The sequence below is a fragment of the Eubalaena glacialis genome, chromosome 19 (assembly GCF_028564815.1).
Source record: "Eubalaena glacialis isolate mEubGla1 chromosome 19, mEubGla1.1.hap2.+ XY, whole genome shotgun sequence".
NCBI lineage: Eukaryota > Metazoa > Chordata > Mammalia > Artiodactyla > Balaenidae > Eubalaena > Eubalaena glacialis.
In genome coordinates this window covers 9,388,923-9,410,096 of record NC_083734.1, presented here as the reverse complement: position 1 = coordinate 9,410,096, position 21,174 = coordinate 9,388,923, and the positions used below count along the sequence as shown (strand labels likewise).

The 21,174-nt window shown below is 49.3% G+C and overlaps 1 protein-coding gene and 1 pseudogene across 1 annotated transcript; both read right to left on the bottom strand.

Moving 5' to 3' along the window:
- Positions 1-560: 560 nt before the first annotated feature.
- Positions 561-1,199, bottom strand: RNF222 (ring finger protein 222). Its single transcript, XM_061176854.1, has one exon. The coding sequence runs from the start codon at positions 1,197-1,199 to the stop codon at positions 561-563; it is 639 nt and encodes a 212-aa protein (XP_061032837.1).
- A 17,144-nt stretch (positions 1,200-18,343) lies between these two features.
- LOC133080131 (ubiquitin-conjugating enzyme E2 B-like) lies at positions 18,344-18,826 on the bottom strand (annotated as a pseudogene).
- Between the last annotated feature and the right edge of the window lie 2,348 nt (positions 18,827-21,174).

The following is a 21,174-nucleotide window of genomic DNA, read 5'->3' as shown; positions in this document are numbered from 1 at the left end:
CCCTGCGCCACCCCTTCTGTTTATTGCTCGGAGCAGGTTGGAGGACCCTGGCCGGGAATTCCGACCTGGAGGAGTCCTGCCCTTGGGCCCCCTCCAGGATGTACCCCACGCAGAACCCCAGCTGGCCTCAGGTAGTTCACCTGGCAGATGAGGACTACCCGTCGGGGCTGGTGAGCCCACAGGACGGAGCAGCTGCCCATCTCCCTGCCTTGCTTGGCTCTAGCCTAGAGGAAGGACCAGTATCCCCTGAGGGTATGCCCCTGCTGCTGTTTCTGAGCAGGGGTGTCCATCACGCTTTCCTCCCTGGCCTGGAGCCTGGAGTTTCCATTTCATTCAGCCCAGAGCCTGGCTGCTCAGCCCAGCTCTGGCCTCCCTGTTCTGTCTGAGACGCACTGGGAGCGAGGAGCCCGGGGTGGGGAGATGCCACTGGACCTCCAGCCAGCACCGCCTTAACACCCCCTCTGCCCCAGGCCACCCCTCAGGGCTCGGCTGGCCCCGCCCAGGCAGCCTGGCTGTGTGAGCGGGCAGCTTCCAGAGCGGCCCTCAGGCCGGTGCCCCACTCACACGTGCTTCCTCACCAGCAGCACCCAGGGCAGGATGGCAGCCGCCACGGCCACCACGGCCACCACGGCCACCACGGCAATGAGGGTGATGGGCAGGAGGGCCCGGGAGCGGCTGCAGAACGTCCAGGTGGAGCTGGGCACCGGGGGGACCTCCGAGAGCTCGGCCAGGCTGCTCTCCTGCTCCCCCAGGGGCATCCCGTAGCGGCTGATGATGAAGATCTGCGGCTCCCGGGGCAGGCCGGGCGGCAGGTCCAAGGGCAGCTGGCCGCCCTGATTCGGGGACGGCCTCCAGAAAGGCTGGGAGAGGGCCAGGGGGTTGGCGTGGCCTAGGGTGTCCGGCGGTGGCACGGGCGGCAGGCCTATGGGCACGGCCAGGGTCTGAGAGCTCTTGTCAAGCTTGGCGGGCCAGCAGGAGCTCTTCTTGCCGAGGAAGGTGACGTAGCGGCAGACGGGGCAGACGACGGTCCTCTGGACCTGCCCGTCCACGCGCGTGGAGAGGAGGTACTTGACCAGGCAGTCATGGCAGAACATGTGGCCACAGCTCAGCGTCCGGCCGGCGCCCTCCAGATCGCGGAACTTGTCGTAGCACACGGGGCACTCGCCGCCCGAGCTTTCCTTGCTCTCCCCCTCGGACATGGCCGCACGGGAGGGCAGGGCCCCGGCTGTGGGCGGGAAGGGCCGGAGCATCAGGGCCTTTTCCTCCTTCGCTCCCCTGCCTGACCCCTCCGGGCCGCCTGCCGCCCCGCTGCCTCCACCCCCTCCTCCCCGGTCCTCTCCCGCTGCTCCTCCTCCAAGGTCTACCGGAAGTAAACCCGGACCCTCCGGAGGCGATGGGGGGCCGCTTCCGGAAGGGGGATTGGGAGACAACGAGAGATCCCAGCCACGCTGGGCTCTGGAAGGAGGTGGGTGGCGGGGGAAGGTGTAGCCTCCCACCTCCACCCCGACGGGCACTCGCTGTGAGGTCACCCCCTCCCCCTTCCTGGTTCCATGCCCGAAGTGGAGGCCGGAGGACCCATTTCCCAGGGGAAGCAGGTGGCTAAGCGGATGCGCCCGCGGCCTCAGTGCAGGCTTCAGTGTGGGCGTGTGCCCAGAGTGGCCGTTTTCCAGAAAAGCCTCTGCCGCTGCTCCGTCTCCCCGCTCGGGCTGGCTGACCCACTGGAGTGTGCTCAGCCCCTGGATCGCATCCCTGTGTGCTACGTGTGGCTGTGAAGCAACGAGGGTTTTGAAAACGAAACTCAGAACTTACACATCCAAATGCCGGCTGGCCGGCTGCGCGGTCACGTCAGGGAGCTGTGGGCTCCTTCCTTTGCCCATCACAGCTCACTCATCCTTCAGACTCTTCCCAGAGGCCTGCCCGAGGCTGCGAGAGAACCTTCTGATTAACCTCTGTGAAGGCAGATTTTCATCCTTCGAGGATACGTCTGGTATTTGGAAATGGCCAGAAGTCACCGGGTGCCCATTCTGGTGAGAAAGCAAATGAGTGCTCAAGTGGCATGAGATTGTTTTAAATCAAAGGGAAGGAGTCACCGTGATGTAACAGGTGGGTTTCTAACATTATCTGAGAGCTAAAGAGAGGCTCCAACGATGCTGTCAGCAATGGCAACATTGTTGGATTTAGTCCAGTTTCCCAAGGTGTAAACCTTGATGGGAAACACCTCTTTGGGTATGTGATGTGGTCCAAGTGTTCTCATTCTTCTACGTGTCCCCAGTATCACAGCTGTGTCATCTAAACTCATCTAGAACAGCCTCTTTAGAAGGACCGTGATCACCTGTTATTGATATATTCTTCCATCAGTGACGTAGACAAAAGACCCCTGGACACACTGACAACTAGGGCTGTGTGGCAGCCCCCAGACCTGAGAGATGACATAGTGAGAACAAGATTAGTTAATAGGAAGGACAAACTAGAGTTGGTTCAATCACAAATCTTTTGGAATCTCTCCCCCCCCCCTCCTGGCTTGGTTCCAAGTCCATTTTGCCAAGTTAGAAACTTGGTCCCATAACCAAGAAAGAGCAAAAATATGTAGAGGGAGGGGTAGGGGACTGGGGACCCTGGTGGCAACACCAAAGCCTTTGCAGGGGTTTTCGAGCTTTGGTCTCTGAAGTGGTCAGTGTGGCCTCCAGGCTGGGAGTGAGGGTTCAAGTGCGCAGACTCTGAAGCTGGCTTCACATCCTTGATATACCCGTTACTGTCTGTATAACCTATCTGAGCCTCGGTTTCCCATCTCTAAGGTGGGGTTGATGATAATCGTACCACGTTCCTCTCAGCGTTGTCCAGAGTATTAAGTGAGGTAGCATGAGTGAAGAGTCTGGCACACAGTAAGTGCTCAATAAACGGTAGGTGTCATTGTTAAGGCAGGCCGAGCCCTTTCCCCTCCTGGCATCTGCCTTCTGGCCTTCCCTCTCCTCCCCAGATGTTCCTTATTACGTAAGTGACTAAAGAATATCACACCCCTGACAGAGGGCAGCTCCCCTCAAATTAGAGTAGCTGAACAAGATGACAGTAGATTAGGTAAGTGATGGGCAATAGATCATTAAGATGGTGATTCCAGCGTTTCTCAGACTTTTTTACTTTTTTGTTTCATGACACACTTGCAAATGTCTAAACTGGGGTTATTCTCAGGATGACCTTGATTTTCTTAAGCCGACCAACTGCTAACGTGTCCCCCTGCATTTCATTATTCCCCACAGGCATATGGTGGCAATTCCATCCATCCATCCAATTATTCAACAAATATTTATTGAGCGCTTGCTGCGGGCTAGGTACTGAGCCAGGCATTGGAGATAAGCAGTGATCAAGAAAGCCCTTCATGAAACTTTAGAGCCTAGGGGACATTTATAAATTTTCTTGAAAAAAGATTTTTTTAAAAGGAGGAATGATGATCAATCGCTTAAGTTGTTTGGGTAACTGAGAAGTAAGTTATCAAGACAGGCAAGAGAAGTAAAGCAGGGACTTCCCTGGTGGCGCAGTGGTTAAGAATCCACCTGCCAATGCAGGGGACACGGGTTCGAGCCCTGGTCTGGGAAGATCCCACATGCCGTGGAGCAACTAAGCCCGTGCACCACAACTAGTGAGCCTGTGTTCTAGAGCCCGTGAGCCACAACTACTGAAGCCCGCGTGCCTAGAGCCCGTGCTCCGCAACAAGAGAAGCCACTGCTCTCTACAACGAGAGAAAGCCCACGCACAGCAACGAGGACCCAACGCAGCCAAAAATAAATAAATAAATTTTAAAAAAGAGAAGTAAAGCAGATAGATAAGAGAATGCTGGGGGAAGAAAGGACTTCTGAGGCCATTTAGGAAAATCTAGTTGTATAGGTGAGCAGAGCCGGGTCCAGAGATGGGGAAGTGACTTGTCTGAGGTCACCTGGGAAGGAGAATGGAGAGGGAGATGGGAGAGAGAGAGAGATATTTCATAGATAGTATAGAAAACATTAGAATCAGTTGATAGATTGGGTGGGTGAGTAGATATTAGCCAGATCAGAAAGCACTTTCCTCCTTGGGATGAGAAGGGGAGCAGGGAGGACTGAGTTTGAGGAAAAATCAAAAGGATGCAGGGGATGCAAAAGACATCCCAGGTCCCCACTGGTGGCTTCTCTGTGCAGTCCCTTCCCCATCATGTGCTTCGGGAGAGGCATGTCACTCACGTCTGAACAATGCCACCCGCCCTCCATCCCCACCTTCTCACCTCCCTTTCTCAGCCTCCCTGACACCTCCCTCCTTGCGTCCCTCCCTTTCTCTTAATTCCATTTCATTCTCCATCCTTGAGTTCCTCTTATGGGCCTGACTCTGTCTTGGGTGCTGGGGCAGGGGAGAGGGCAGCAGAAGAAATGCAAGGAATAATGCTCTGATTTGGGCACAAACTAGCTAAATAACAGTGCAAGACATTATGTGCCAAAGGCATCCCCATTGGTGCTTCAGGAAATTTTGGGGCAGGAGGGCTGAAAAGTCTTCCTAGGTGAGATGGGACTAGTGTTGAGCTAATCATAAATAATTAACAACAGCAACTATTTATTGAACACTAATTCTGTGCTTCCTCATTTCATCATGACAGCGATTCTGGGAGGTGGATGTTATTTCCATTTTACAGATGAGGAACCGCGAGGCTTAAGTAACTTGTTCAAAGTCAGGCTGCTAGCCCAGGGCAGACCCAAGATTCAAGGCCAGGTCAGTCTGGTTACGTGGCCCATGCTGCGTACCACCTCCTCCAGCGAGGGTTCGGATGCCTCCAAGGAGGGCGTTCCAGACCTTGATCCAAGGAGTAGGTGAAGAATCAAGAGCAAGATGGCAGACTTGGAGGTCCCAGCCCTCGCAGAATGTTTCTCTACAGAAACACTGATCTAACAGACATCCAGGGATGAAAATACCTCACGAGAGCTCCAGAATCTAGTTGTGTATGTTAAATATGTACAGCTTGTTGTATGTCAATCATACCTCAGTAAAGTTTTTTTTTTTTAAGGAATAGATGAAGCCTGGATGGGAAAGTGACTCCCCAAACTTCCCTCCTCAGAGTGACTGTAAACGGGGCTGCCCCTCCAGCCGCCTGGGAGGCAGGGGAGGACGAGGGCCAGCTCAGGGGGAGCCATCCTCATGAAGCCCCAGTGCCTAGCTTCACCCACAGCAGCCCACCTCGAGGACTGGTGGGGGGGTGTCACCAGTCCAGACCATCCCTGCCCCCCCACCTTGGGACGGTGATCCTGTGAGGCAGAGTGAGACTTGTGGGCACCGGGTTTCCCTCCTGGATTCCCAAGGCAAGGCTTTGTTGACCACTTCCTCACCCCTAGACACCACACACACACACACACACACACACACACACACACACACACTCTCTCTCTCTCTCTCTCTCTCACACCCTGGCATCACTCCAGTGTCAGTGCAGAGCCCTGCCAAGCTCTGACTGGATCCCACTCCTTCCCTGCCCCCAGCCCGGCCCCCAGACTCACTTTGGCTGGGACCAGGGCGAGCAGCATCTGCCTGTCCACCCGGGGCCTCCATGGAGCAGATCTGAGCCACCCAGAGGTGCTGGGCGGGCGACACATCCTCCTGCTGCTGTCACTGTGACAGCCGCTGCCTCCAAGGCATTTCCTAATGACTGAGCAGGTCGGGAGGACAGTACCGGGAAGTGAATGTTGGCCAACCCGTTTGAGGCTGGGAGGCTTTTGGCGTTACCCAGGGGTTTGGCCTCTGCTGGAGTCAGGTGATCTTGATGAGGATGCTAGGAGAGGAGGGAACCCTGCCTAAGGAGGAGCCCAGGGATGGGTGCTGGAGACAAGCAGAGGGTCTCACGATGGAGGCAGTGATCCAGGACCCCTTTGACTGAGGCTCCCCAGAGATGGGTCTCCTCAGCCCAACAATAAAAGTCATACAGTCCTTCAGCCTCCTGGACGCATTTCAGTGATCCTCCCCCAGCCCCCTGCTCCCCTGCCATGATAGGGTGAAGGGGTCAGTAATGCTTTGCCACCCAAAGTCATACACAAATATTTGGGTGATATGCTTATGTACATTTGTCCTTCATCTCACACTCAAAGGGGCTCAGAGCTCCAAAGACCAAATACCGTGGAGATAAAGAAGGAGGCAGAGTAAAACCAACAAAGTAGGGCTTCCCTGGTGGCGCAGTGGTTGAAAATCTGCCTGCCAATGCAGGGGACACGGGTTCGAGCCCGGGTCTGGGAAGATCCCACATGCCGCGGAGCAACTAGGCCCGTGAGCCACAATTACTGAGCCTGTGCATCTGGAGCCTGTGCCCCGCAACAAGAAAGGCCGCGACAGTGAGAGGCCCGCGCACCGTGATGAAGAGTGGCCCCCGCTCGCCGCAACTGGAGAAAGCCCTTGCACAGAAACGAAGACCCAACACAGCCAAATAAATAAATAAATAAATAAAATTAAAAAAAAAAAAAAAAAAAGAATCTGCCTGCCAATGCAGGGGGCGTGGGTTCAAGCCCTGGTCTGGGAAGATCCCACATGCGGCGGAGCAACTAAGCCCGTGAGCCACAACTACTGAGCCCGAGTGCCACAACTACTGAAGCCTGCGTGCCTAGAGCCCCTGCTCTGCAATAAGAGAAGCTGCCATTGAAAAGCCCAGGCACCGCAGCTCGCCGCTTAGCCTGTGCGCAGCAACAAAGGCCCAACGCAGCCAAAAAATAAATAAATAAATAAATTTATTAAAAAAAAAAAAAAACCAACAAAGTAGAAACGCACACCTGCATGGAAGGAAGTCCCTGATATCACATGAAATAGTAAGTTTCAGAACAGTCTGTGTGATTCTGTTTATGGAAATGATAATATATGATCATTTTTATAGAGGAAAAATCTGGAAGACACATCCAACTTGATAGTTTTATCTCTGGAGGAACTTTTTTTTTTTTTTTTTTTTTTTGACTGCTAGGGGTCTTAGTTGCAGCGTGCAGGATCTTTAGTTTTGGCGTGCAGGATCTAGTTCCCTGAACAGGGATCAAACCCAGGCCCCCTGCATTGGGAGCACAGAGTCTTAACCACTGGACCACCAGGGAAGTCCCTGGAGGAACTTTCTGACTTATACATTCCTGTGATATTTGAATGTGTGTTTCTTTCAAGATCAGGAAAAAATAATCAAGAATAAGGCAGGGGGGCTTCCCTGGTGGCACAGTGGTTAAGAATCCGCCTGCCAATGCAGGGGACACGGGTTCGAGCCCTGGTCCGGGAAGATCCCACATGCCACAGAGCAACTAAGCCCATGCGCTACAACTACTGAGCCTGTGCTCTGGAGCCTGCGAGCCACAACTACTGAAGCCCGCGTGCCGAGAGCCCGTGCTCCACAAGAGAAGCCACTGCAATGAGAAGCCCGCGCACCACAACGAAGAGTAGCCCCCGCTCGCCACAACTAGAGAAAGCCCAGGCGCAGCAACGAAGACCCAACACAGCCAAAAATAAATAAATAAATAAATTTATTTAAAAAAAAAAAAAAAAAAAGAATAAGGCAGGGACTTCCACGGTGCTCCAGTGGTTAAGACTCTGTGCGTCCACTGCAGTGGCACAGGTTCGATCCCTGGTCAGGGAACTAAGGTCCCACATGCCGTGTGGCGAGGCCTAAAAAAAAAGAATAAGGCAGGAGTCCATGAGAAATTGGTTTTCTTCTGACAAAGGAGGTTCCTGGATCCAAGGCACAGCCAAGCATGAGTGTGACCCCACCAGGGCACCCCACGACGGCCCCTCCCTCACCCAACCAACCCTGGCCTGGCTCCATGGCCACCTTGAGGCTGGGGTGGGGGAGGACGGTCAGGGGTTAGGACCCCTCGCTTTCACTGCCGAGGGCCCGGGTTCAATCTCTGGTTGGGGAACTAAGATCCCACAAGCTGCGTGGCTCAGCCCCCCCCCAAAAAAGCAGACAGCCCAGATGAATTTGTATTTCAGATAAACAAACAATTTTTTAGTATAAGGGTACTCAATGCAATATTTGGGACCTACTCATGGGTAATGGGGATCGACTGTATGGTGACGGACGGAAACTAAACTTTTGGTGGTGAGCACGCTGGAGTGCATACAGAAGTAGAAATAAAATGTTGTATGCGTGAAACTTACATTATAAACCAAAAAAAATTAATACTTAGGCTCTATTTATACTAATAAATTATCCATTGCTTATCTAAAACTCAAATTTCAGCAGGCATCCTATATTTCATTTTGCAACTCTAGTCCCAGAGGGCTGGCCAAATTTTTCTCCTTTTATCAGCACCTCCAGGGGCACCTTCAGCAGTGTGGCTTCTGACTCTGCCAGGGCTTCCTGGGGGTCCCTGAAAAGAAGCCCCAAATACCCAGCATCAAGGCTGTGTGTGTCCCCCAGGGAGGGGACTGAGCCAGGCCAGGCTGTCCTTCGACTCAGACTAATGCAGCGGTCCCCAACCTGTTTGGCACCAGGGACCGGTTTCGTGGAAGGCGGTTTTTCCATGGACCGGAGGGCGGGGGGGTGTTCAGGCGGTAACGCCAGCGATGGGGAGCTGCAGATGAAGCTTCGCTCGCTCACCGGCCCCTCACCTCCCGCTGTGCAGCCGGTTCCTAACAGTCCGATACTGGTCCGCGGCCCGGGGGTTGGGGACCCCTGGTCTAATGTGATGTGGTTATAGTGGAAAATCTTTTCCACTGGTCCTGCCCTGCCATGAAGCTTGACTTTGAAGATTACTTTGAATATATAAGTATTTATTATCATAGTCTGTCATGGTTTTGTGTTCCAAAATAAGAATTCCACTTTAAAAATCGTATCTACATATGTATGTATATGTATGCGTACACACACACACACACACACACACACCCACAAACACCCCTTACCTGAGAGAGTAAGTATATCAGCTGGGGAAACCTTAGCTTGAATTTATTTATCAGGTTGTCTCTAGCCATCTAGCAAGGTCCTAACAGAGTAGGACATAGGACAGTTTTAAAAAAATATATTTATTTATTTATTATTTATTTTGTCTGTGCCGGGTCTTAGTTGTGGCATGCAGACTTCTTAGTTGTGGCGTGCGGGCTTCTTAGTTGCGGCATGCATGCGGGATTTAGTTCCAGGACCAGGGATCAAACCTGGGGCCCCTGCAGTGGGATCGTGGAGTCTTACCCACTGGACCACCAGGGAACTCCCGGCTGTTAAGTGTTGACAGGTAGAGGGGGCTTGGTGATCAGGAAGGCTTGAGAGCAGAGGTATATTAGCCAAGAGGACCCACACTATAGGATTTGATAGTAGGGAGTGTGGGGAAATTGAGATCAGTGCATGAATGTTCACAAGGGTTCTTTGTGTGTTTATATAAAGAGAAAGTGCATGTACCTTGGGGTAAGTTACTTAATCCCTTCGTCGCTCAGTTACTTCATCTGAAAAATGGAGGTGATATTACCTCCTCTATAGGATTGTGATGATTAAATGAATGGATACAAATAAGGTGCCTGAACCTACTGAATGGGAGAAAATATTTGCAAATGATATGACTGATACGGGATTAACATATACAAACAGGTCATACAACTCAACATCAAATAAAACAAACAACCTGATTAAAAAATGGGCAGAAAAACTGAATAGACATTTTTCCAAAGAGGAAATGCAGATAGCCAATAGGCACATGAAAGGATGCTCAACACTGCTAATCATCATGATCTCAGAGAGGCAGCAGTGAGTGGTGGTGTGAAGCTAGATCTTAATTCCCTGCCCAGGAATTGAATCTGGGTATCCTGGATGAAAACCAGAAATCCTAGCCACCACACCCCCTGGCCGTTGCCCACAGTGAAAAATGCATTTCTCACGGAGGCAAAACTGTAAAAACAGGTACAAAGTTTATTATTAGAGACATAGCAATAACAACAAGTGGGAGAGCACACAGAGAAACGATTTGTTTAGTTAAGACAGAAGCAAGACAGAGATGCACACCGGGAGAGAAAGCGTGTGGGCGTCCTCCCTAATGAGTAAGAGTGCGGTAAATAGGCGGTGAAGTCATTTATATAGGGCAGTTCTTCCGGATCTTTGTTTACCTTTGGCCAATTATCTGGTTTCTTTTTCCACACCTGACCTGCCTTAGGACCCTCCCCAACTTGCGTGGGCAACTTTTTTCTAAGATGGATTACAGCCCAGAGGCCTATGGGATAGCCTTAGCATCACATATTATGGGGTGGTGCCCCCTCATTTTTGACCCCCAAGGAGCCTTTCTGCACATGCGCAATGTTTCCCTTGCTCCAAGGATGGGAAGTGTATGACCTCTTGATCTTTTAACAGGGTTTAGTCCCACTCTGTTCCTGCCATAAAAATGTCCAATGTCTGGGTATTTACCCTATTTCTGTTGCTGGTTTTTATATCGAGGTGCAGATCTCGAAATATAGACAGGAGTCCGGTCATAAATATGTAGTCCTGGAGCTCGTTTGTCTCTTGCTTCAGGAAATGTAAACAGGGGGCTGGTAATGAATGTCCGGCCTGGAGCCCATCTTCTTCTCACCCCAGGAAGTATAAACAGGAGGCTAGTTGTAAATGTCTAGCCTGGAGCCCATCTATCTCCTGCCTCAATCAGGGAAATGCAAATCAAGTGTCCCCCCTCCCCACCCCCTGCATCCAATTGCAGGGGGCCCTGCTTGGTTCCAGCCAGCTCAGAGGCTGTTTTGGGATTTCAGTTCATTCACACCCCTGAAAAATCTCACTTTGTTTTACCTGTTCCCTTTGTCCCCTGGGCTCTCCCCCCATTATTACATAGCCTGGGGCTGCTGGTAGCACAGGGGAAACCTGGGGCCTTTGAACAGAACACAGGCCCTGCCAGGGCACCTGGCTTGGTAGGTGGACAAGGGCTGCTCTCATTCCCAACTCGCCCCCCTTGGCCCTCAGCCCCCTCAGTCCAACCTGCAGCCCAGCACACAGCAGCCAAAGAGCATCTTCACAGATGTTACCCTGCATCCCTCTCCTCCCTCTGAAGACTTCCATGGCTCCCCACTGCCCTCAGTACAAAGCCCACCCTCCTCAGCCGGCACATGAGGGCCTCACTGCCTTTCCCAGACTGTCTCTGGACATCCCCTTGCCCTTGGCCGTCTCATGCCACGCAGCGTGGCCGAAGTGCTGGCTTTTAGTTTAGATACCTTGAAGGCCTTGGGCTTCTGGGGCTCTGTGATTTTTTTTTTTAATGCCTTTTCTTAAAATTTTTTTTTTCCTGGCTGGAATGCCTTTCTACCTCATCACCACCCCTCTGGCATCTTTAACTTTTAAGACCTTGTAGGAGGGGATCCTAACTCATCTCTGTTCTCTTCTGTGGGCCTGGTGTCTATCAATAGTGCTCAATAAATCAATGTGGTTTTTTTTTGTTTTGTCTTTTTCTTTTGGGCCGTATCAGGCAGCATGCGGGATCTTAGTTCCCCAACCAGGGATTGAACCCAGGCTCTCCTCAGTGAAAGCTCGGGGTCCTAACCACTGGACCACCAGGGAAGTCCCTATCAGTGTTTGTTAAATGAATAAAGGTAACTTCTGAGGCCTAGCTCACGCGTATGGGGGGTGTGTGTGTGTGGAGAGGTGGCGCACAAGGGAAGTTTGGACAATGCAGTCATTCTCCTTTCTATTCTAGATGCCTTTGGAATCCATACCAAGATTCCCCCCCTCAAAGTCATAGTGGACTGAGAACCTCAGGTCTGGCTGGAAACAGTAGGATGAGCCCACCACCAGGGCAGAGCCTTACTCAGCCACTGTACACCAATGTTGTCTTTGAAAAAGCATGATCTTGGACAGGTTCTCCAGGAGGTGAGTCTGGGGAGAGGAGGGAAGATGGGCCAGGGAAGAGGGAGGGACTTGTGATGGAATCTGGGGCTTTTAAAGGAGGAATCCCCCCGGGGAAAACTTAATCTAGTGGTTTGTCTTGGTAATTTTTGCCACATCTAAGTACGATTGTTTACTTGATTTTTCTTTAAACAACAGCAACAAAAACCTACTCTCTCTCGTTCTGAGCATCCATTCTGTGAAATCACAGGTCTGATGCTCTAATTATATTTTTAATAAACAGCAAAATGAATACATACTGTTAAGTAAAAAAAAAAAAAAGTTTCTCTTGTGTACCACCGGAAGTCGTGGCGCGCACGGGCCTTGGCACACGCTGATCTGAGACGTACGACTGGGGGATGACGACCCCCAAGGTCCGGAGCCACAGCGGCTCGGGATCTCAGAGCCGAAAGAGGCCACTTCAGGATTTTTCAAGGCTGGGCCCGAGGCTGGCTTTCAATGCTTGAGAGCCCATTGGATAGGAAGCCACAGAGTGGGATCAACCGAAGGAATCCTGAGAAAAGGAGAAAAATAGCTTGGACTTGAGAAACTGGCAAGGACGGACGGTCACCCGAGGGTGCGGGCTGCGGGAGGAGACAGAGGACAGCAGGGGTGGGGCACTGGGAGAGCAGGAAGGCTGAGTCACGTCGCAGCCGCGCACGAGCCGCCGTGGGCTGCGTCCTGCAACTCACCTGGTCTGCGTGCGCCCCCGCCCCACGCCCTCCCACCGTCGTAAAACACACAGGCCCCAAATCGCCAACTGCAGGGGCCGAGATGCTCTGAGACGGGTGGGGGAAGGGAAGCTAAAGAGCGGGGAAGCCCAGAGATTTGTTCTCTGGGCGGTATGTGGAAGGGAAACCTTTCTCCACTTCCTGGGGGTGGTGGCAGCTGCAGGAGAAAGACTGCTTGAAATCAGTCTTTGTTGGAGGATTTTCTGAGTCTTCACTCTTCATCCCAGAACTGAAATCCTCCCTGACAGCTGAGAGGCCTCAACGCTTGAGACAGGTAAGACCAGGGTCAGGGACAGAGTCAGGAGTGAAAAAATTTTTTGGTATTTTTCCTGATTATAAAAATAGCACTAGTGTTGAAAAAAAGTGGAAATTTCATACAAGCACACGCGAAAAGGAAAAATATAAGCTCCATACCACCTCTACACATAACTATTATAACTATTTTGGTGTTTATTCTTCCAGCCCCTATATGTTATTATATATGTATATATATATGATTATGCTAAAGATAATTGTATATTATATAATATATAATTATAATATGTGATGATTTAAAAATAAGTGGGATCACACTGAATAAATACTTTCAGGATCTGATTTTTTTCAATTGCTATCTTGTGATCCCCAATAAATTTTCTTTTACACTCTCATTTTTATTTTTATTTATTTTATTATTATTATTTTTTGGCCACGCCCTGCAGCTTGCGGATCGCAGCTCCCTCACCAGGGATTGAACCTGTGCCCCCTGCAGTGGAAGGGAAGCTCAGAGTCCTAACCACTGGACTACCAGGGTACTCCCATACACTCTTATTTTTTTTTTAATTTATTCATTTTATTTATTTATTTTTGGCTGCGTTGGGTCTTCGTTGCTGCGCACGGGCTTTCTCTAGCTGCGGCGAGTGGTGGCTGCTCTCCGTTGCGTTGTGGTGGCTTCTCTTGCTGTGGAGCATGGGCTCTAGGCGCGTGACTTCAGTAGTTGTGGTGCGTGGGCTCAGTAGTTGTGGCTTGTGGGTTAGAGCGCAAGCTCAGCAGTTGTGGCACATGGGCCTAGTTACTCCGCGGCAGGTGGGATCTTCCCGGACCAGGGATCAAACCTGTGTCCCCTGCGTTAGCAGGCAGATTCTTAACCACTGTGCCACCAGGGAAGTCCCCAGAATTATCTTTTTAAAAAATGTACATTAGTTGATTTTTGCTTCTGGTCATGACAGAGTGGCTTGTATCAGGCTAGGATTCCTTTAGAGAACAACGTAAAAACTAGATTTCCCCCCACCCCACACACACACTCACAGCTGTTTTAAGGCTTTAGAGAGTAGCCAAAGTGGGCAGAACTTAAGTAACCAGGATCCTGTACAGAAGGAAAACTCTTTGAAGTGAGGGGGATCATCTCCACTGCTTTCCTGAAGGAAATTCCTTACAGTAATTTGCTGATTTGCTTGGGAGGCATTGAGGCTGAGCAGAAGATGGTGGCCTACAGTTTTGGCATTATCACAAGGCTCAGGAGTTCAGGATCTGACAAGAAAGAGGGACCTGAGAAACACTTTAGGGTTTCAGCTGAGACCCCTGAAGGGCTATGATCTAGGAGCAAGGGCAATCCAGAAACATACCAGCCCATACAAAGCCAGAAACATCTCAATTCCTGATTGTATTAAATGATTTAACCCTACTCTAACTGCCTGGAAAAAACAACAACAACGACAAAAACCACAAACAACAACAACAAAACCACCCCCCCAAAACAAAAAAAAAAACACCCAGAAATTTCCATCTCTTCTGGAGAAATAACATAATCCAGAGCCTCTACGGTTTTTCATTCTACACAGCATCCAACATTTAACAAAAGTTAACAGATATACTAAGAGACAAGACCAAATGAACAAAAACCAAGAGAAAAAAATAAATAGCAGACCTGAAGGAGAAAAAGATATTGGTATTATTGTCCATGGACTCTAATACATTCAAGAAAGTAGATGGAGAACTAGAAACAATTTTTTTAAAAGAACCTTGGTTCTTTTTTAAAAGAACCAAGTAGAAACTCTAGAATTGAAAAATACAATTACTTAAAAACAGAAAAAAAAAAACCCCAAACCAAAAACCAAACCAAAACAAAAAAACTCTATAGATGGGTTTAACAGCAGTTTTTTGTTTGTTTGTTTGTTTGTTTTTGGGCCACACTGGGAGGCTTGTGGGATCTTAGTTCCCTGACCAGGGACTGAACCCAGGCCACAGCAGTGAAAGTGCCGAGTCCTAACCACTGGACTGACTTCCAGGGAATTCCCAACAGCCGGTTAGATATAACAGAAGACAGGATTAGTAAACTGAAAGATAGGTGGGCAGAAAATATTCAGTCTGAAGCATGGGAGTGGGAAAAAAAAAAGATGGAAAATACAGAAAAGAGCATAAGAGAGTATGGAATGTGATGTAAAGGTCTAAATACATTTAATTGGACTCAAGGAGCGTGAGTGAGTCGTTCTGAAGCAATAGGTGAAGAGTTACTGATTACAAATTTTACAGTATTAGTGAAAGACATTAAAACACAGATTCAAGAAACTCTACAGATCTGAAGCAAAATAAATACAAAAAATCCCTACCTGGGCAAACTGTAGTAAAACTTCTGAAAACCAAAGTCAAAGATTATTTTAAAAAATTGACTGAGGGCTTCCCTGGTGGTGCAGTGGTTAAGAATCCACCTGCCGATGCAGGGGACACGGGTTTGAGCCCTGGCCCGGGAAGATCCCACATGCTGCTGAGCAACTAAGCCCATGCGCCACAACTACTGAGCCTGCACTCTAGAGGCCGCGAGCCACAACTACTGAAGCCCGTGTGCCTAGAGCCTGTGCTCCGCAACAAGAGAAGCCACGGCAATGAGAAGCCCATGAACCACATTCATGAGTGGCCCCTGCTCGCCGCACCTAGAGAAAGCCCATGCCGCAGCAACGAAGACCCAACGCAGCCAAAAAAAAAAAAAAATTAAAAAAAGACCTTAATTAATTAAAAAAAAATGAAGGTGGAACAAAGAGGTTAACAAACGAAAACAGAGACTTCATTGCCGAAAGAGCTGAACTAAAAGTACTACTAAAGAACATTCTTTAGGCAGAATGAAAGTGACCCCAATGGAAGCAAAGACATGCAGGAATGAATGAATGACAAGAGGTAAATGTGTGGGAAAAATACACGAATATTGACTGTATAGAATAATAATATTGATAATATCTTAAGTTTAAAAATGCATGAAAAATTAAAATACTTGACAATAATAGCCAAAAAGCAGGAGGAGGATATATGGAGTTAAATCAATCCTAAGATTCTTGCATTAGCCGGGGAGTGGGATTGCTTGATAACCATTAGAATAATAGTGAAAGAGTGTATAATTTGAATAATGGGAGAGGCATTAATTTAACAAATCTAATTCAAAAGAAGGTAAAAAAGGTTTAAAATAGGGACATTTCTTAAAAATGTCTTTGACTAATTATATTTCTTCTGCTTTGAGCTTACCTGTATATTTTGCCCTGTATACTATTTGGATGCTTTCCTTCTGCTATTGATTTTAGATGGATTTAAATATAGGTAAGTAGAAATATGTCCATGTGAATGTTGCAAATAGTTTCTTATAGGGATCAGTTTTAAATCTTTATGCCTTGGTTGTAACACTAAGGGTCTGGTTTCACCACTTGCTTTGATGTTAGTGAAAAGAGAAATGGTCACGTCTTAGGCTTTACACCCCTAATCAATTGAACTGAACTGAGGTCAAGGGAGCAAGCAAACATGAGGTGCTGCATTCTTGTCATTTAGAGAGTATGGAGTTATCTGAACCAGTGATAGGAATAACGAATGGTGAATGTTGAAGTCTAAAGAAGGAAGAGAAATAAACCGGGCTGGGAAAAACTACAAAAATCCCCAAGAGAAGGCTCAGCCGCTGCACACAAGTAGCTGCCGCTCCGGGAGGGGATGCCTGGAGCAGAGACGTGTGATGCATAGCTAATCAAGACCAGCAGGTGGCGCTCTAAAGCCGTCCGATTGCTCTCCAGACTTCCAGAGTTGAGATTTTGCTTGAGCACCTAGGAAATGGAAACTGAGGCCCCGGGAGCTTCGGACCCCTAATTTTTGGCTCTGTGATTCCTGTAGAGAAGCGGTCCCCAACCTTTTTGGCACCAGGGATGGGTTTCTGTGGAAGACAATTTTTCCACGGGTGGGGGTGGGGGTGGGGGGGGTGGTTCAGGCGGTAATGCGAGCCACGGGGAGCGATGAGGAGCCGCAGATGAAGCTTCGCGGGCTCGCCCGCCGCTCACTGCTCACTTCCTGCTGTGCGGCCCGGTTCCTAACAGGCTGCGGACCGGTACCGTCCGCGGCCTGGGGGTTGGGGAGCCCTGCTCTAGAGGCAAAATCCCCAAGATCTAGAGCCCTGTGGGGTTCTTTTTCTATGCTTGCTTTGCCTGTGCGCGCCTGTATTGCATCATCTCTTCAGTGGCTCAAACCTTGATAAGCAAACCGATCACCTGGTTCTCTTGTGAAAATGCAAATTCGAATTCAGTCGGACTGGGGTGGGGCCTGAGGTTCTGCGTTTCTAACTAGCTCCCTGGTGATGACTCACACTCAGTAGTTCCGAAACTTAGAACATGCTGACTCTAAGGTCCTTTCTCTGTGCGATGTGCGAGGTGGGAGAGTTTGCAGCTTCCTGGAGTAAAATCCCACTGAAATGTCTGCAAGTTAAAGTTGGGCCAGTTGCGTGACCTCTTGGGGTCTCAGTTTCCTCATCTGTAAAATGGAAATGGTGACGGCCTTTACTTAGAGAGTTATTTGAAGGTTAAAGCAGGATATTGTATGTAAAACACCACAGTGCCTGGCGCCTAGTAAGCCTCAACAAGGCTTGGGGTTACACTATGAGAAGTATGGAGACAGGCAGCCCTGGTGGGGTGGTACCTTGGAGGGAGCAAGAGGTGAGAGGCAATCCTTAAGAAGGTGCCATCTTAGCTATCAAGATATCTGTCATCTGAAAAAAAGGGGACCTTTTTGTCATCTGGCTGAGGACAGAGAGCCAGGAGGAGAGCAGGTCTCCTGATCAGGTTGTAAACGTAAGGCTGCTTTTGAGGGAGATTTAAGTAGGCTGCAGGCTACGCAGGCTTCCTTCGGGAGATGGGGGCGGGATGGGAAGCAGTTTTTCCAGGCAGCTTGAGCTGCAGCTTTCATCACACTCCCCCATTTCACATCTTTAGGGGCTTTAGGGGTTGTGAGAAGAGCTTAGAGGAGCCAGGGATCGCCCTGGTCCTGCCCTCCTGCAAGGCTCTGCCACAGCCTGCAAAACCATTGCTATGGCGACCTCAGCCCAGATGCCTGAGTTTACCGAAACGCTTTAAATAGGGCGGTGTTTCCATAGCATCTTTTTTTTTGGCCCTGAAGTTATGTATTTTAACAGCTTTACATGTAATATTCATATATAAAAAACTTTAAGTGCTTTCCTCCAATTAAAAAATCTAAAGAATACAAAAATAAGGCATTCAATATTTGAAAAAAGTACAGATTTACAAAATGTGCATATTCTGTCATGAAAACTCCACACTAACATTATACACTTGGAAAAAATACAAGCAGGATATATTACACATTTATGTAAGCAATAACTTAGTTCACACCATGCAATAAAAAGTACATTAATCAAGATACATTAGCTTTTGTAGGTTCTAAACTGAAGGACTTCTTTTTCCCGCAGAATCCTTAAAACCTGTGGCACTTAAAACTTGTTAGCCTTTCTACTGCGAGGTAAATTATACACAACAATGATGAAAAAGATTAACGGACCAGTTGTGTATTATGAATCATTCCAGCTTTGTTCAATAATGGCCGAAACTCTTCTCTCATATCCTCGTTTGTTTTCCTGATAAAGCTGTGCTGCCTGGCTATTGGCTGGACTATTTGGATTCGGTTCATCCAGCAGGGACTGAATTGATGTTAAGAGAGAAGATACTGCATATATTGGACTCCACTGATCCTGAAGGATATCTAAACATATGCTACCATCAGCATACACATTCGGATGAAACATTTTGGATAAAAACCTGCTACCATCAGCATACACATTCGGATGAAACATTTTGGATAAAAACCTAACAGCTGGCAGTATATTTGGATACTCCTCAGAAAATTCTATTACTGGTTTAAAAGTACCATCTTCAAAGGATGTCCCTTCTGGTCCAAATATAACTGCATTCCAGTGCATGATGTTGTTTTCAGATGGTGCGCCACTGACACCCACAGGTGGGTCCTCTTGCAATCACTTGAAATCCTGCATAAGCCTCCTCCAGGGCGGGTCGGCACGCTCCCCAGCTGCCCCGCGGTCAGCCTGAAAGCTCCATAGCATCTTAAAGGTCCATGAACATTTATGGACTAACTTCCAGTACTCTGCTGGATGCTCCTGGGGATACAGAGACAAATCCATACAGCCCTTTCCCTCTCTGGGTGACCTTGGGGAGATAAACATCACCGTGGGAAGGAATTATCAGTGAAGGGCCTCAGTAGCAGTTCTTAGCAATGGTGCTTGTCCTACGTGGTGGGATTTAATGACAGACGGGACCTGCAGCCGCTGTGGAGGTGAGAGGTGTTTGGGGTGACTCTTCAGACCAGGGTGGTCTGACAAAGACTTAAGGAGTGGGTCAGATTTGGAGAGGCAGAAAGGAGGGGGGACGCCACAACCCACTAAAGGGACTAATTGGATGTATATGAAGCCAATTACACACGTTATCTCATTTAAGCCCAAACAATACTGTGAGGTCAGTACAGCATTTCATTTTGGGAAAATGCAGAGACGCACGGCAACCCGTTCAAGGTCTGGCCGCTAAAAGTGGTAGGTGGAGGCTATCTGACTTCAAGATCTTTCTTTTAAGTACCACATGTGTGCTCTGCCAGGCTCTGGCACCTCTTCTTCACCTCGCCTTTCCCCTCAAATACAGGGCTGGAGACATACATGCATATAGTGGACATGGGGAAGCTTGAGGTTCTGGCTAAAGAGTTAGGGCTTGAATTTCTTTTTTTCTCTTCCCCAGCCCTGAAGTCTTGTTCAACAACAGCTGAGCGATGAGGCTGGCAGGGTTGCCTCACTTCTAGAAGGCCGGCCCCAGCCTTCCTGGCCTGAACCCACTTCCTGTCCTTGTACCTCTTTTGTCAGAAGGTGATTCTCATGCTTCCTGTTGATTTCTACTTTGTTTCAGCGGCTTCAGCTCCGGCCGCTTTGTGCTGCCGTTGATCTGATCAGCAAGGCCTGGGACACGGGACCAGGTACGTTGGGATGGTGGGGAGTGGGGGGGGGGGGTCAGCTTGGACAAGGTCTGGGCCAGGTGAGGGCCAGCTGGCAACACGCCAGAGTTGGGATGGGGGGCTCCTGGTGGACCCTCTCTGTCCATGTGGTTGGGGGACTGTCAGAGGCTGAGGTCAGTTTGTGAAGTTGGCTGTATCCCTGTGGGGGAGGGGGTGATACCAGGGGTTGGCTTTGGTGGTTTGGTGGTTTCCTGAAATCCCATCACCTTGATTTAGTTGTGTATTACCTGAGCTGCCCAGGTAGCATTTTTCTGGGTTGCAGAGAGAGACCCTTGGGTTCAGACAGGTTTATCTGAGGTTGACTGAGACACAGCTGGTGTGTTGCTTGCAATTTTGCCGAGCTGACCAAGTTGGGGCTTGTGATTAAGTCTTGGCTTCTTGCCTTACTTATGGGCAAGTCACTTTCCTCTGAACCTGTTTTCTGGTCTACACAGTTGTAAAATGTCTCTGCTTTGTGGGACGTTTGTGATGCTTGAGCAGGACAATGATTGTGAAAGTGTTTTGTAAACTATAAGATGGCATTCTCAGGGTTTGAGGTTACTTTTATTTCATTTTCTTTTTTTTTTAAAATAAATTTATTTATTAGTTTATTTTTGGCTGCGTTGGGTCTTCGTTGCTGCGCGGGCTTTCTCTAGTTGCGGCGACCGGGGACTACTCTTCATTGCGGTGCGCAGGCTTCTCATTGCGGTGGCTCCTCGTTGTGGAGCACGGGCTCCAGGTGTGCAGGCTTCAGTAGTTGTGGCACGTGGGCTCTAGAGCGCAGGCTCAGTAGTTGTGGCGCACGGGCTTAGTTGCTCCGTGGCATGTGGGATCTTCCTGGACCACGGGTTGAACCCGTGTGCCCTGCGTTAGCAGGCAGATTCTTAACCACTGCGCCACCAGGGAAGTCCCAAGCCATCTGGTTCTGTTGAGAAAGACTCTCTGATCTCCTGCCTGGAGGGTAGAATCCAGGCTGCCAGCATTCTTGGAGGGTCAGTAGGGGAGGGAAGTTGGGCTCTCATCGTTTGATATGAAGCCTTTGAAGAATCCTCGCTCCCTTTATCCCACTTCCCTTTCTAGTGTAGTGACAGCCTTGCCCTCTGGTGTGCCCAGTGTCCCTAGGTCTGGAGCTTCTCTGGTTTAGCTTCTCCAGAGGAGAAGCCTCCTCCTCCTGCTGGGCAGGGGGAGAGCTAAATGCCTTGGCTGGTCAGTTAACTGGGCTGTGAAGTCTGAGTGCTTTGTAAACACACTGTGCTTTCAACAGCCCTTCCTGTTTTTGGCTCCACCCCACCCCGCCTTCTGACATAGCTGGTACCTCCAATTCCTGGGCGTTTCTGCGGTTCAGAGGCA